We start from the raw sequence: 16672 nt of genomic DNA, 5'->3' as shown, positions 1-16672 counted from the left end.
GAAGATTGTAGTGTGAAAGTTAATGCATCAAAAGGCCAGAAAGAGAATAATTCACTTTCACCTTGCTCCAGAGGACAAGCAGCAGTAAAATCTGTACACTATTGGCGAGCTTTTTTTGTTGCTGTTTTTAACTCAACCCTCAGTTCAGAGCTCCTGCCACCTTGGCAGTGTTCCAGCTGGAGCCACTGACATCTCCCACCTAATCAAGTGCTGGATTATCTTGTCCTGATAAATTGAACCTGGTGCCTCATGAAAAGTCTTTTCTGAAGTACTTTGGTACCCCGTAATAAGACGGCAGATACCTGAATCAAGTCCCAGAGCTGACAAAGCACTGTTTTTCTAATGGCTTTTGGTTGCAAGTGTAAATGTTTTAAGGCAGGGCAGCGTTGAGCTGGTTAGGCATGATAAATTTCCCACCTGGGTGAAAGGAAACTTGAAAGTGTACTGAATACTGGCTCATACTGAATACACACAGGCTGCACTGCTAACAAAATACACTTGCCCTAAAAATTAGTACTTTTTTGGGCAGAGCTCTGGGGAACATGCTTGTTCCAAAAAGATACCCTCTTTGGCTGCTGAATCTTTCTAAGAAGAGTTGGAGTTACTGAGCTATTAGAGACTTGCATACCGTTCTTAGTCTTTTGTGACTCAGTCTCTGGTCCAAGTTGTTCAGGGTAAATAACCTTGTTTCTTTCTTTAACATATATTAAGAAAAATGTCTACAGTACAGACACATGGGTGCTGTCTATTTTGTGTTTGTACTTCAACAGGTAAAACAGCCAGGATTAATCTCATTAAGATAAAGTTATTACTTGCAGGCATTTGTTTTTTCTTTCTTGGCTTCCCTCCTGGCGAAAAGCGGTCCTCAGTCAAGAAACTTCTTGTGTGTCACACTCACCTCAGTGGTGCCCCTTGTAACACTGCTTTGCTCTTTTCCAGGGGAATCCCTACATGTGCAATAATGAATGTGATGCAAGTACCCAAGAATTGGCTCATCCTCCAGAACTGATGTTCGATCTGGAAGGAAGACATCCCTCCACATTTTGGCAGTCCACAACTTGGAAGGACTATCCAAAGCCTCTTCATGTTAATATTACCCTCTCCTGGAACAAAACCATTGAGCTTACAGATAACATAGTCATCACCTTTGAATCTGGCCGTCCTGACCAAATGATCCTGGAGAAGTCACTCGACTATGGACGAACGTGGCAGCCCTACCAGTACTATGCCACAGACTGCTTAGATGCTTTTCACATGGATCCAAAATCAGTGAGGGATTTATCACAGCACACAGTCCTAGAAATCATTTGCACAGAGGAATACTCTACTGGGTACATGACAAATAGTAAAATAATCCACTTTGAAATCAAAGATAGATTTGCTTTTTTTGCTGGACCTCGGCTGCATAACATGGCTTCTCTTTATGGCCAGCTTGACACCACCAAGAAGTTAAGAGATTTCTTCACCATCACAGATCTGAGGATAAGACTGCTTAGGCCAGCAACTGGTGAAATATATGTTGATGAGCAACACCTGGCACGCTACTTTTATGCAATTTCAGACATAAGGGTATACGGAAGGTAAGAGAATATATAACTTTAGAAACAGGCATATGTGTTTGATTTGAGAAGGTATTCAAAGCTATTTATTTCCCAAAAGAACATAATATTTTCTGTCAGTGTTCATAGGAAATCTGGCTCAACTGAAGGCCATTGCTGTCATACCAGAAGTTTCTGACTCAGTGGCACAAGGTCTGGGTGTTTGCTGGCACTCACCTTGGATCTTGAGCCCTGGGTCTCACAGGCAGGACGGTTCACGTGTTGGCTCAGGAATTCACCCTAGCAGTCGAACACTTTCTTCCCTTATGTAGGTGGAGTCTGATCCAATGTCAGTTAACTAAAAACAGAGATTCTGTTTTATCAATTGACCTTTCCAGGTCTCTAATGTGAGCTGTGATTGATACAGCAACCCTTGCCCAAACCCCTCCCACTAGGTCTGGCTGTGAACAAGGAAAGCAGCGGAGATTAGAGCCCATTCCTTCTACTTTAATTAGCTCTGAAATGCAGAGAAGCTGAATTAAAATGGAAAAAACCCAACAGTGTTTTAGATAGACTGATTTGAATATAACAAAGATGATTATTCAGCTGGGTTCAAGACAAATGGTTACCTCTAGGGCAAGTGGTGGCTGGTATCAAGTGCTGTAGTCCCAAAAATAATAATTGCAGTGACATTCCTATCAGAAATTTTGTTCCCAGCTCAAGCTAGCAATTGACTGATGCCCTCAAGCAGGAGAATGATCCCTTTGTATGGGTCTCGGATGCCAAGTTGTTCAGAGGAAATAAGTGGGATCACCTCTATTAGCAATTTACTTGCCAGTCTAATACACCTTTTGTTCCTTCTCTGTTTCTCCTGTAGAGGGTTTAAGACTTCCTTTTTAAAAACTTTTTTTCTTCAAGAGAATCTAAGTATCAAAACAAACAGAAAAGCTAATCTGTCTTGGAAGGTCAGGGACTTCCTTTGCAGACTCAGAACTGAGTGAAAAAAATAGTGATTATATAAAACAGTGCTGACTGTATTTTTATTATTCCTGTAGTGAAAATCAAAATCATCAAAATACATTTCTTAGGACTGGAGATTTAACATGCAGTTACAGTCTTCTGTGTCCACATCAACTATATATCCACATGTACAAAATGACTAGTCTAACATTTGAAAACCTAAAATAAATGTTGCTGTTTTAAGAATTCTTCTTGCAATGCTCATTAGTTACCTTGTAAATTATTTTTCAGAAGTCTCTTGGGAGGGCTAAGTGGATCATGAACAGCTTAAGATACTCTGTTTGAAATAGTTTGGTAAAATTAACCTCAATATAGGAAAATAACACCTATTTAATGTGTATATTTTCTCCTCTGGGCTCCCTCCACATAGGTTAGCTCTACTGAGGCATCATATCAAAGCTCAGGATTTGTAGGTCCTTAGGCTTTAAGGAAAGCCTGTTCCCTGTCTGAAAACCCATTTGGAGCTTAGTCTGACTTCAATTAGATTATCATTACTTTATCAAAGAAAGCATCTGAAGGATTAAAAAAGAGTGCATTGCATGCAAATTAGAAACAGAAACCTTCTGAGCACATCTGGGGCTCACCAATCTTGTGAAAAATTATCTGTAGAAATGAAGCATGACTGTACAGAGAACTTATCTGATGCTGATGCTTGTTGTCTAAATGCTGCAGTAATTGGACATGTACTTTAAAAGAAATATCTGATGTGTAATAGTACCTCAGTAGATTAGATTCATGTGAATTCTTATCACTTTTCTGCTAATGAGAAGAACAGCTCTTTTGGGATTTGGTGCCATTTCCTTCAATAACTAGTGAGCCTTCCTTGTTAAAGTCTTTAGGGCCTGCTTGCTGCTGAGCAGCTGTGGGGCTACACTACACAGCTCCTGGTTATTCAGTTGCACCCGTTGTAACTTGCAATGAGCCCACTGTTACCTAGTTTTAGGTATTTTTTGTGTCTTCCAGAAACTTTATGGCCTCTCCCTACCAGAGTCTCCCAATCAACATTCCCAGCATGTGCCCTGGCATGGCCTGAGCATGGGAACCCGAGGAGGGAAGCAAAGGTTACCAGGGTAGTTGTGCCACAGTTTCCCGTTCAGCTGAGCTTTCCAGCTCTTGCTCCTTAATTGAGGATGTATACTGGAAATTGTTACAAAATTATTTTGTTTTGCTACCAAGATTCATATTCTGGGCTTTGAGACCCAGCTATTTATATAAATTTGGTAAAACTAGACTAGATTATTCCATGAAGACAGGAGGTTACCAAGGAGCTTGACATATAGTGGATGAAAGATGCTGGCAGCCACTTTAAAGCTGTTCCTTTTTCTGAAAAACATAACCTGTAGGTCAAATACAGTTAAAATCACCAAAGCTCATAATAGCATATTTCTAAAGGCAGCATAAAATGTAATTTGTTTCACACTGTGTTTTAAGCATCAATGACAGTGAAAAGCATCTATCTTAAAGCCACTGTGTTAATATACAGGACTATGTGGTGGTTAATACTTCACAATGAATTATAGGCAGGAGATTTGCCCACTTAATATAGGTTTGTTTTGTCATTGCTTGCATTTTGGTGAAATAAGCCTGATGTATGTTGCATTAGAGATGAAAACCTGTGTACTCTCAATGAATGCCTTTCCTTCTCTATTACCACCTGTTTATTCTTCTTCAATTTACCACTTCCATTGTGTATTTATTAAGGTGATGAAAAAAAGGAAACGTGGCTGTTAGCAATTTCAGCAACCCCATTGTGCTCCCATTATTCAAGAAACCTAATAATCCACATGAACTAATTCTGACTTACTGATGGTCTGCTTCACTAAATCAGGGTGATTTTTTCTAGTGAATAATGGACGATGCAGTGTGCCAGTACCTTAATTAAAGAGAGCCTCTCTTATTCTTGATCTTATTTTAATTTACAGGGTAATACTACAATAATATCACTAATGGAAGGTACATTAAAGGGCATAAAGTAGCATTAACTGTATTAAATTATGGCACTTGTGTTAATTAACTGCTGAAGCAAGATGGTCCTAACAGCTAGAAAGGTCAACTAATGCATAAATAAAGTCTTCTGGGATGGGAAGCTAGGAAGGAGCAGACATTTTTCCCTCATCTGGCCTTGCTGCAGAAGATCAGAGGGTGCCCTGTGCCACAGCCTCAGGAAGGTTTCTTTCACTGTGCTGCCTGCAGAGGTGGCCTGACCCGTCTGCAGGCTCTACCTGTGTTCAATTCCGTGTGAAGGACAGTCCTGGCAGTAAGCAGTGAGGTACAGCTCCCAGTTTTAAACCTATTTTTGTTCAAGTTCACTAAAATGCTGATAATAATTCCTTTGAAGTCAAGCTCAAGGTTCCTAGCAGATTTTGGATCAGACTGCTGAAGGTTTAACCATGTTAATTTTAAAGTAGTTCTGCTCTAACTTCTATATTGTCAGTGACATGTACATTTATACACTGTAAATTAACTGTAATTCAGGATGCTTGTAAAATCCGTGGTCCCAGTGGGTAACAGAATGACTGGCTGGGTAAAACAAAGGCTCTTATTGCTTTTGAATGATTAGGTTTTGATCTAAGAGCCACCAGTTTCTTTGTGACACCAGAATATCCAGTCTCTGCACAATGCTATTAAGCCCTCTGGAATTTATTTTTATACTCTTCTCGCCTTGAAGCTTCTGTATTTAAGCCCCAGGGTTTTCTGACCGCGTCTCAGCTGCGGTTGTAGTCCCAGCTGCAATAGAAACCTCTAACTCACAATACACAAATGAAAAGTAACCTCAGTTTTAGCACTTCCTTGCTCTCACTTTATCTATTTGAAATTCAAATCCATCTCAGCATCTGAATAAATTAATCTGAAGGAAAATATATTTGCTACTGAGGGGGTTGGGGCTTTTTTGTCTCCTTGGTCAGCGCGCTGCTCCTGCTGGCTGTGAGGCTGAACTGCTCCTGAGGCTGTGGTGGATTTGGGTGCATGAGGGCCCTTGCCCTGAGTGGGAGCTCACCCTGCAGCTTCAGGCACACGGTTCCACCAGGCAGCCTGGGCTCTACTGGGTGCCATCCTCTGGCTTATTCTGCAGGTGCAGTCTGTAGATGGATTAATTGGAGTAAATGTCTATGTTACTCTGTCATACACTTGGCAACACTATATGATAATGTCCCCTGTAATTTACCCAAAAGCAGAGCTTTGCCTGAGGGAAGTTACAATCTATAGAAATGCTGTAGTTTTATTTAGAATAGAAAATGTTTTAATTGATGTTCAGCTCAGAACCAGACCATCAATATTAAGATATGTAGGCTTCAAGCTTTTAAGGATACAACTGGATACCATTCTTGACTCTAGTAGTTATTTACCATACTTGAATACTCTTTGTTTTACAGGAACACTTGCATAAGCAGCTTTTCTCCTTTGAGATTTTCACTAGTATTTGGAGGGAATCTAGCAGTTTCTCTGATTAAATTATAAACTCATTAGAGAACAGGAAAGAAAAAGAAGCATGTATTTAAGAGCATGTCAATTGATCTGTAAGTCCCAAGTGCAATTTTTGCTTTTTTAATATATCTACTGTAGTATGTCACTAAGGAAAATGGTCCTTCATTTTCTGTAAGCAAATCTAGGGTCATCAGGAGCTGAAATAAATGGTCATGGTGTTTATTCACACATGAGCAGTCTCCAGGGGTTTACTCAGTACAGGTATCCTGGGTGGGTTTTACTGGTGCCTGTGTTTGGATAATACTGATTTCTACCCTGGATCCTGATGGCACAAGTCCTGTCCATCAGCTCAGTGTGGCTTCAGTCACAGTGGCTGGAAGGGGAGCAGAGCAGTGGAGTCTGAATGCTGTCTAGGACCCTCATTCTGCTATATGCTTTTGAAATTAATCAGTGGGTTTAAATCCCCAGGTTTCACTCACCACCTTAGCTCATTAGCATCTGGTCATCTTTTCTTTTTTTGCAAGACATCAAGTATTTCCCTACTGATGTCCCCCAGCTGTCTTTCAATGAAGCTCAGTATCATGCAGGATCAGGGTTATTGAGGAGAGGCACCAAACCTTTTGTAGTATAATTCATTTTGCCATTGAATATTAAAGGAGTAGAGATAAAAATCCTGATGAAAGAAATGAGGATTTTTCTTTCTGTATTGCTTTGTATGCTGAGAAGCAATCCAAAGAGCCTTCTGAATAAATTCAGTGATTCCAATAGCTTGCAGAAACTTTCTTTCCTTTAAGCTTTTCATTTGAAAAGAGTGCAATTTAATGCAAACACTGAAATAAGCTTAAGGATCTCCTGTATCACATATATAAATGGTTCCTGGCACAGAGATGTCCTTCTGGTTGAAGTTAAAGCTGGAGTGGTACAACATATTATCACATTAAAAGTTTAAAAATTTCCAACTATTTAACAAGTAATAGGAGCTACCATTTTTTAGGCATGGGTTTGGGGTTTTTTTAAGTTTGCATTCTGATCCTTTCCATGGTACCAGTGTGTGATATTGCCTGCCATTAGTTTTGTTCATGTCAGTACCTGACTGCTTCTGCTTAGGAGCTGATTCTTCCTCAACATTTCTCAGTGTGTGAAGTGCCTCAGAAAGTAGTAGCTGAATCCAAAATATCCACGTACTTTCTCTTGACATAGGTGTCCTTCTCTCTCTCTTATTTTGGTGTTTTGTTTTTTTTTGTAGCTGTAATAAATAACCCATCATTCAGCTGTGATCTAGGGAAACATCTGAAATTAAGAGAGTTACCCCACTGCCTTTCCTCCCATTTCCCTTTAGAATGGTGCCATAATATGCTCTGTATCACTCCCTGTATGTTAGAAGGTAAGTATTGAAACAAGTGACCAGTCTTGATACTCGTTTCAGATGCCATCCTGTAAGTCAGGAGTAATTTGAATGAAGTTACTCTTATTAACCCACTGAGTTCCAAATGCATGTAGGAGGAATGAGGGAAAACAGGTGATGGAAAGGAAGGGAGGACAGAACGAACAAAAGGGGGGAAAATGAGGAAGGGAGGGAGGACAGAAGTCAGAAGGCTATCCCAGCTTCTGTTAAAAAAAAATGAGAAAAAACTCACACATCTCAGTCTGTTCATCCTGTCTCATGTCCGTATGATAGAGCTGATGTAAAGCAGCCGGTTCTGTCAAGTCCAGTGATACAGTCACACCTATTCAGAAATAGAAAGTGAATTAGTAAAAGTCAAGGTCTAATGGTATCATTATGTGGGGTCTGCAAGACCCTTCCTGCCATTCCCTCTGGAGTCCACCTCAGGGATTTTTGTGCCTCAGCAGTAGGAGTGACCCATGCTCAAAGGGAATCATCACAGTCCCTATTTGATCACAGCAGGCTGTGGTGAAAAATCCTCAGTAAAACACAAGTGATGCGTATCGTTAACTGGGCTGAGCTACAGCAGAAGTTTTCAACACTTTCCTACAGATTATCATCTAGTTCATGGAAAAGTAAGGAGGAAAGAGCTCCAGAAACAAATGGCAATGCTGCAATTTTAGCAGGCAGCAATAGTGTCAGGGAAAAGGAGCTGAGGAGTTACACTGCAGGTCAAATTCCCAAGAGAAAGTCTGGCTGCTGACGCATTCAGGAAAGCAGAATGCTGGCTGCAGCCCTTTGCAGGAGAACAGGCTGTGTCCCTGGAGATCTGTGGGATATGGTAGAAATGAAAGGATGCTGAGCAGCAAGAGGTGTCTTAATGACATTAGGAGGGAGCAGGAACTGCTGAACATCTTGACATACTGCAACTCCCGAATGAGACCACCTGTAATTTTTGCAGCATACCAAGTCCTTGGAGCCTTAGAGTCAGTCTGTCAACAGTACCTGGTTGCTCACGTAACAGTTCATCCAGACTTTTATGCTGGAAATGCTGCTGTACTCTGGAGTAACCCAGCTGTACTTCACTATTAATTATTTTGACATAGCTGGGGTGATAGCCACCATTTTGAAATTAGCCAAAAAGTGAACAAAAACCATTTCAGGGTAAGGCATATAATCCATAGCTTCATACTATGGATTATTCACACTTCATACTGTAGGTTACATCTGATCAGGCCTTGGGACATACCATGGATAGTGCCATACATGGCATATAGACCTGCCCATGTTCTAGTTGTGCAGGGCAGGTTTCTAAAGTTATATTCTTCCTCTGAACCCTTGAGTCTATCTTCTGATGTTGATGTTCATGTCAATGTCAGTAGTTGTCAGCTTGTTCCGTGCAAACTCCCTTGAAGACCTTGTGATTCTTTTCATTCTCTCTCTTAAATCCATTTCTGTCTTTATGGTAGCTCTGAGCATACTTCCTCTCTGCTAAGCAGCATTCCCACTTCCACCCTCTCCACATGTGTGTTGTCCTGTAATATGAGCCAATTATCTGATACATTAGGATTTATAAAAGACTTTGAAATTCACTTAAGAAGAGAAAAGAACAATGGATTGTTATAATCTACCCTCTGTGCACCATCATTCATAAAATGGCATGTAAAGGAGTGCTGGTGGAAATATCAATGATACCAATACTGTCTCAATGGTAAAGTGACATGAAGGTTCACATTTAACTGCCACCAGTATTTCTGTTACACCACACATTAAACCTAATAACAACCAAGAAGATTAAATTTTATCACAATAAGGATATATACATTGAGATATACATCTTCACGCTCAACTAATTAGTTACCATCGACTGTTTTTACTTTGCTCGGTGACATGTGGTATATAAATCATTACAATATGTTAAATGCAAATGGTTGGTAATAGGGTAACCATCTGCTCACTGTTGGAAAGTTAGCAGAGGAATATAGTAAGCTGTACTTCTAGTAACGATGCTAAACTCACATCCCTGAAATACCAAATATCTAAAAACAGCTGTCTCCACTAATGCCAACACTGCTAATACATCTCTTACCCTTTTCATTTTCAGAAGTAAACCACATATTGTAAGAGGTAATTTTGTCCTTCAGCTTGAACTTGATTTCAAGGCTAGAGTCTGTAACAGCAATGTGAACCACCGTATTGGAAAGCCTGATGTTTTCCTTATATTGTGCTGAGTGCTTTTGAACAGCCAATAAATAATCAGGCTGCACACTTTTCTCAGGACATCTTTTCATCCACAAATATAATTAAACCCCCTTCCTCTGCTAACCCCAACTGCCAGGCCCTTTTTGAGGGATGACATTACTTTGTAAATGATAGATAGGTGGCACATTGCTGTCTGGTAACGTATTACTCTGGAGACCATCAAAGGGTGCCTGCCATCTAATAACCTCCTATGCCCTATGAGCATTAAAGATCACCACTGCAAAGAGGGATCAATTATTTTGCCACAGACATGTATTATCAGGGGCTGTCACATACCTTCATAATGAGGTTTCCTGGATACCAAGCCACAAAGTAATGCGTTGGAAAATTAGCAGTGGGGCAAGAGTGAAGGACTGCCTGCCAAAGTTTTGCTGTGCCTTCAAGCCAGAGCAGCTCCTTCACTCCTTACCCATTCAGTCATCTGCTGGTCAGGGTCACTGTCACAGTGCTGACGTGCTGGCTCACCCATCAGTGATATATTGCACTATCACCTATCAGAGAGATTAATATGTTCCTGTATTGAATTCCTGAGATGTGGCTCTCAGCATTAAAGAAACTGAGGAATTAATTTGGCTTCCACTGTCTGAATGTAAAAGAAGTTTGTGCTTTCATCAAAGTCAGACATTAGTGCTGCCATGGCTTGCTAAGACCACAGTGGGAGCGAGGATGGAGTTTGTTCAGGAGGTTACATCTGGCATGGCCGTGTCTGATTTAAGATTGTGCTTCCAGGGAAGCACCTGCAGGGGAAGAGGCTGCAGGAGAGCTCATTAGCCTGGCAGTTTCCCTGTCCCAGAATGAATTACAGGATAAGATGTGTGGTCTGTAGGGTCCCAAAAAGCTGTGGCATTGTGTAGGTGTGCTGTCCTGCAAAGCTTTTCAAGTTTAAAATGTTACAAGGAGACTTTTTGTGCTAACACATTTTCCTTTGTTTCCTTTCAAGAAAAGAAGCACCAGCTGAAGGCTGCACAGGTTTGGTGACTCCATTTTGATTCACAGGGAACACTTGCCTGTTTCAAAATGGGGTGTCTGCTCTTTAAAGTAATTGGGAGCATTTACAGACAGGGATGCTTTGATGAGGAGCGCTTCATAATACCTCAAAGGCATGGTGCCAGAGCAGGGAATTTGATAAGCTGAGGTCCTGAATTGGATTCCAGCAATGGTCACAAGTTTTAAGAAGCTCTCATTTGAAATTGCAAGCAGAGGAAAAACAGGATTCTTTCTCTTTAATTACATTAGTTTTATTGAACTGAAGCATTGCTTCAGTTCCCAGAATACTTTATATATATTTTAATGCAAGTTACCAGATACAGAATGGTTGCAGGACTGTTTATTGTTTCTGACTTTTATAGGTGATAAAACAGATTTTACTTATTTTTCCCTTCAACTATCTTGTGTATTAAGGATCTTTAGATGTTGGGATGGTGTTTACTGAAATTGTCATAACCATAGTAATTTAACTTCTTTGATTTGGTAATGGTTCTATAGTGCTTTGGTTTAGGCCTGTTTGGAAAAGCCAATCCAAGCACATGAACATGCTCTGGAGTCCAGGGAACTCTGGCAGCCGTTTGTGCAGGAGAGGAAACATGAAATTCATTCCCTCAGTAGCTGATCTTTTCCTTTGGCCTTAGATTTCTCTCATATTTATTGAACTGTGGGCTGTTTCTTCTCTTAGAGCTAGAGCTGTTGATTCTGCCATGTAAGCACAACCATGAATTGACTTGGAAAAGTTGTTTTGTTTTTTAAAAAAATTATCATTTCTGGCCCGCATTTAGAGCACAGCAGGTCCCACAACCTGCTGTTCCCTTGGGGGAGTGGAGCCAGCAGGAACAGGGAGCAGCAATGGCAGTCAGGCCAGGGGACAGAGCTGCGGTATTACAAGGCATCTGCTTTGTCAGTGACCCACTTGGGGAAATCCTCCTTCCCCCGTCCCACACCCCGCATACCTCCAGCTGCTCATTTCTCACTGTCTCTGAGTCTCTTTTCCATGATGTGATCATCACTCCTTCAGTTGTAGCTCATGGGGAGTCCCTGCCCAAGTGCCTCAAAGAAGGAATGGAAACCTTCAGGAGGAATGTCTCCCTTTGCAATAAAAAAGTCAAGCTATTCTACTTTGTCAATGCAGAAAATTGCTTATCATTTAACAAGCTTCATTAAGGATCCTGTGTTTATGGAACCATGCCTTCCTTCCTTTGAATGCCCCTGAAATAATTCTTCCAGCAGGACAGCAAAACAGCAAGGAGCCAGTTACATTTTTAATCACTTGTGTCCCCTAGGAATTGCAGTCTGCCAGCAAGGGCAGCTCCTTCCCCTCCGCAACACAGGAGGAGAATTAAAAGATGGGAAGCTGTGGTTTGAGAATGGTGGGTTACAGTTATTAATGAGCTGAAAATCAAATAATCTGCTACTAATATTCTGCTACTGAAAATGTTCAACCTAATCCAGAAGCTAGATGGGAGGGGGGTTGGGGCAGGTATGAATAAAGGGCTTCATCCTCCTTTTCCATTTTTTTTATTCCTGAGTGGTGAAGGGGGAGTGGAGAAAGAGTTGGATGAAATGAAAATTAAAATGAAAAATAATATTTCATTTCCCCTCTAGTGTACATGTCTTGAAAGTTTCAATAGTGTAGAACCCTTACACACCCAAAGCAGTTTGCATCATTGTACCTTCTCCTTAGGTAGGTCACTTAGACGCTGCAGGAGTAAGCCTCAGTGTGGGGATTCTTTCCAACAGTAATCCTTCCAGGTGGATGACAGCAACGGCCTCCATTCTGCCATGTACAAATATCTCATGCTTCAGACTTGATGCCTTAAAATACATATTGGAGCTTTAGGGTTTTAAAGATACTGAATCACTGTATTGAGAGAGCAGATCCTGCAATACCTCATCTTTCCAATGGCTGCTTTTGGAGACTAATGCTGACTTTGTGGTCTGTATGTTGGTTTGTTTGTTTGTCTGTTAGTGCTTCATAAAATATAGATGCTTTAAATAGGAGAGATGCGACACAGCGATACCACGCGCATGACAAAGGGCTGTGTGCTCTGATTCCAAAGGATCTACCTTTAATGTTCCCTGCTCTCCTCCCTGCACAGTCATACCCCTGCTTTGACTAACAAATGCACAAGTGTGTGGCTGACATTCAGCCTGCTCGTGAATTCTGCAGAGGAGATACATATGCTCTAAAGGCTTCATCCAAAGAGCATCACTTGATGCATCACTCACAGATTTTTAGAAACATTTGGCATTTAAAATTAAATTATGTAACAGTGGTTGAGTGCTGACTCTTAGAAAAAATTGGAGATTTTGGAAATTTTGACTGTTTTATTATACCAGGGCTTTTGAAAAATCTCTTGCACATATTAGACCACAATAAAAAAAGCTTACTGTCACTGAAAAAGATTCAGCAATTTAAAATGGGCTGAGTGGAGGAAGTATCTCTCTCCAAACAGGAGAGAGATCTTTTATACAGTTGTGCAAATATTGCTGCAATGCAAACACAGTTCATACACCATAAAGTCCACTCTCGATGTCCTGCATGCAGGAGCTTCCCCCTAATTCCTAACAAATAAAATGTGTACTCTTTATATCATCATAAGCTTAGCACGTTAAAAAAAAAAACCACAGAAACAGCTGCTATAACTACATTAGTCAAGCAAGAAAAGAGAACTAATTGCCCAGAGATGTAGGGGAGAGCAGGGCACTTGTCCTGCCCTGCAGCCACGGGAGCAGGGGCTGGTGAGACTGAGAGGAGGCAGCTGTTTTGTCAGAGGTGTTCTCAGAGTTCCCATTCTGCAATGCTTACATTTCAAGAGAAACCTGTTACAGACTAAGACTTTTTACCTTATTTTATAGAGTTCTTTACCTTCACAAGTAGGTCAGCATCTGAAAACCCAGAGAATATTATGAAGGGGTAATACTGAGACAAAATACAGGAGTGATTTGCATAAGGCAGAAAAAAAAGAACAGTAATAGAAATATTGGATTCTCAAAAAAAAAAAAAAGCTACATTCAACTTCTGTTAGAAGAACAGATGCCAGAAGCTTGTCCCCTTTGTGATATGATTATATGGCCACTAAGTCATTTGGCTCAGTCAAGCTATTTATCATGATAAATCTGTGTATACCAGAAAATCTACAAGTGTTGCCCTTTTTCTCTCTTGATGTTTTTTGCCCAGTTTGCAAGCAGAGAACTGCTTTAACAAGATTTGGGGAGACTTCTGAGTCCTGCATAATGCTTCCCCCTCCTGGCTTGTGTAGGTCAACAGGAGAAAATGCTGAGCAGGCATGAGAATAGTTGAGGAACGACAATGAACAGCAGTGGTGGGAAAGGAGGTCATGACTGCTGTGGGCACCATTCTAAATTCCAGTGAGCTGTCTCCCTCCTTCCCCCTGCAGCCCTCATTGTCTGAGAGAGAGAACACAGCTATAAACACATCAGACAAACAATAACTCCTTCATCCCCAGAAGTATTACTTAGAAAAATATTTTCTAATGAAGTGGCCGTTATGTTTTTCTTCTTGATTTTTTTATTTGCATAATTCAAGGAGTTTGTGATAATTATGCCCCAATTCATTAAAGATAAAGCTCTGTGTCATGCAAGCATTTTTATAAGGATTCTCTCAGGGCACCGTGGCTCTTCATACTCATCAGGTCTACAGGACAAATACCTCTTCTTATTTTCAATGGATGGCAACTCTCTGTCAGTATGCAGACAAGACTCAAACAGCACACTTAATGCCCTGAAGAATGCTTTAGTGCAAGGAAGCTCTGGTTCACCATCTGAGTGTCTGTGCCCCAAAATGGATCCTGTCCTATCTTGCTAGATCTATTCCTGGTAATAACCTGCTGCTTGAGAAACAGATACTGCTAGACCTCCCTGTATTAAGGACTTTGGGGGTTTTTTTCAAATCGAAGCTCTTTCTTTACCTGCATCTATTAGTTCTCTATTATTTTTCATAGAGATATTTATTCTATAGATGCATACATTTTACTTCCAGATTAGCTCAGTCTTTGATAAACAGTTTGTATATTTTCCAGCAGAGTTTAAGGCTGAGGAAGACTGCTTGACATTTCAGGGAAAACTGAAAAGTTTGTATGGGATTTTAAAAGCTGTGTTATGCAAGATGGAATTGCTAAGGTTTGTTCTTCAGTATAAACATGTACTGATTGTTTCTGTCAGCAGTATTTCACTGTTGCTTTCCCCTATGACAGCCTTACATTATTCATAAGTTAAAATCTATTCTTTAAATTTTCAGTTATAAGAGTTTCCTGGCGGGGGTCACAGAATATGAAGGGAAGTATTGATTTGAAACATTTAAAATATAAATGAAGTTGTTTAGTTCTTCTGGTACATGGAATATTATAGTCACTGGATCAAATTTGACCCCCCAGCATGTCTGTTTTCATAGACAACAAAAGCACGTTCCCAGCCTCTCAGTGGACACTGCAGTGTCTGTGTGAACATTCTTTGATTTACCCAGTATTTGTTAAAAATAAACATGAATAATAAATGTTCCAGAGCACTTGAAGGCCAAAAGTGATCCATATTTTATTCTTATCTGACACGAGGTCAGAATTTTAAGACTTTAAAATATAAGGCTCTAAAACTACCAGCCCTTTGTCACTTCAGCTTCCCAAAGCAGTGTCAGCAACCCCTTTTCGCAGTGACATACACAAAGTCTCTTGTCCCATGTCACATAAGTTTGTGGCCTGGACAACTACTAAACCCAATGGCAGAGCTGTTTTGGCACTGGGGGAAAACCAGCGTTGGTGGTTACCACGATGGGCAGGCCTGTATGCATGTCACACGTGTCATCTGCTCGTGTCCACACGTGTCACCTGCTCGTATCCACACGTGTCATCTGCTTGTGTCCACACCTGTCACCTGCTCGTATCCACACGTGTCACCTGCTTGTGTCCACCCGTGTCACCTGCTCGTGTCCACACGTGTCACCTGCTCGTGTCCACGCATCACCTGCTTGTGTCCACACATCACCTGCTCGTATCCACACGCATCACCTGCTTGTGTCCACACGTGTCACCTGCTTGTGTCCACACGTGTCACCTGCTTGTGTCCACACATCACCTGCTCGTGTCCACACCTGTCACCTGCTTGTGTCCACGCATCACCTGCTTGTGTCCACACGTGTCACCTGCTCGTGTCCACACGTGTCACCTGCTTGTGTCCACGCGTGTCACCTGCTTGTGTCCACGCGTGTCACCTGCTTGTGTCCACGCATCACCTGCTCGTGACCACACGTGTCACCTGCTCGTGTCCACATGTGTCACCTGCTCGTGTCCACACATCACCTGCTCGTGTCCACACGTGTCACCTGCTCGTGTCCACACGTGTCACCTGCTCGTGTCCACACGTCACCTGCTCGTGTCCACACGTCACCCACTCGCTGCTCCAAGGCCAGTGCCAGAAGCCAGGTCCCCCCTGCCTTTCACCATCGGAGGTCTCAGAGCTCCTTTCCAGCTGCCTCTGGCCAGAACTGCCCAGCTCTGGCCACCCGCCTCTGAAAAATCCATGTCAGCCATTAGAGGTCACACCCAGAGACCATCTAGGGATCACCTTGTGGGTCCCTGCCAACTCAGAGTGTTCTGTGATTCTGCACTTAAATTATTCCCTTTAAATTCTTCTTTGATAAAAAGCAAGTGAAAATGGGACCATTTATCACCTGTCTCAAGCATTCTAATACTAAAAAGTATTTTCCCATCTTAGTATAATTCCTCTGACTTTAATACAACATAATAAAACATTTGCAGTTCTAGCCAGATTATTGGCTTCAAGATAACAATACTCTCTATAATTAAAAAGTACTATCATATGGTATTTCTGAGAAAGAAAATAAGCTTTCTCTACACAAATCAGTAATTGAAGTACATTAGATGAAGGAATTGTTTTCCCAAATTAAAAAGATACACTTAGGACTTTATTTCCTAAACTGTTTAAAATTACTCCTAACATATAGCATTGTGTTTGTTGTGTTGTTATAACCAACAGGGCTAGAAATAGGGTTACCCAGTATCTCTTTTTCAGTATC

The 16672-nt window shown here is 41.2% G+C and overlaps 1 protein-coding gene across 9 annotated transcripts in view; it reads left to right on the top strand.

Moving 5' to 3' along the window:
* Positions 1-16672, top strand: part of NTNG1 (netrin G1) — a 149063-nt gene that overhangs the window by 60751 nt on the left and 71640 nt on the right. For all 9 annotated transcript variants that reach the window (XM_036387400.2, XM_036387396.2, XM_036387395.2 and 6 more), the window contains exon 3: positions 940-1580. In XM_036387400.2, the coding sequence (XP_036243293.1) occupies positions 940-1580 (641 nt within the window). The remainder of the gene's footprint in view (positions 1-939; positions 1581-16672) is intronic.

The sequence above is a fragment of the Molothrus ater genome, chromosome 9, assembly GCF_012460135.2.
Source record: "Molothrus ater isolate BHLD 08-10-18 breed brown headed cowbird chromosome 9, BPBGC_Mater_1.1, whole genome shotgun sequence".
NCBI lineage: Eukaryota > Metazoa > Chordata > Aves > Passeriformes > Icteridae > Molothrus > Molothrus ater.
This window is presented reverse-complemented; position numbering and strand designations above follow the sequence as displayed.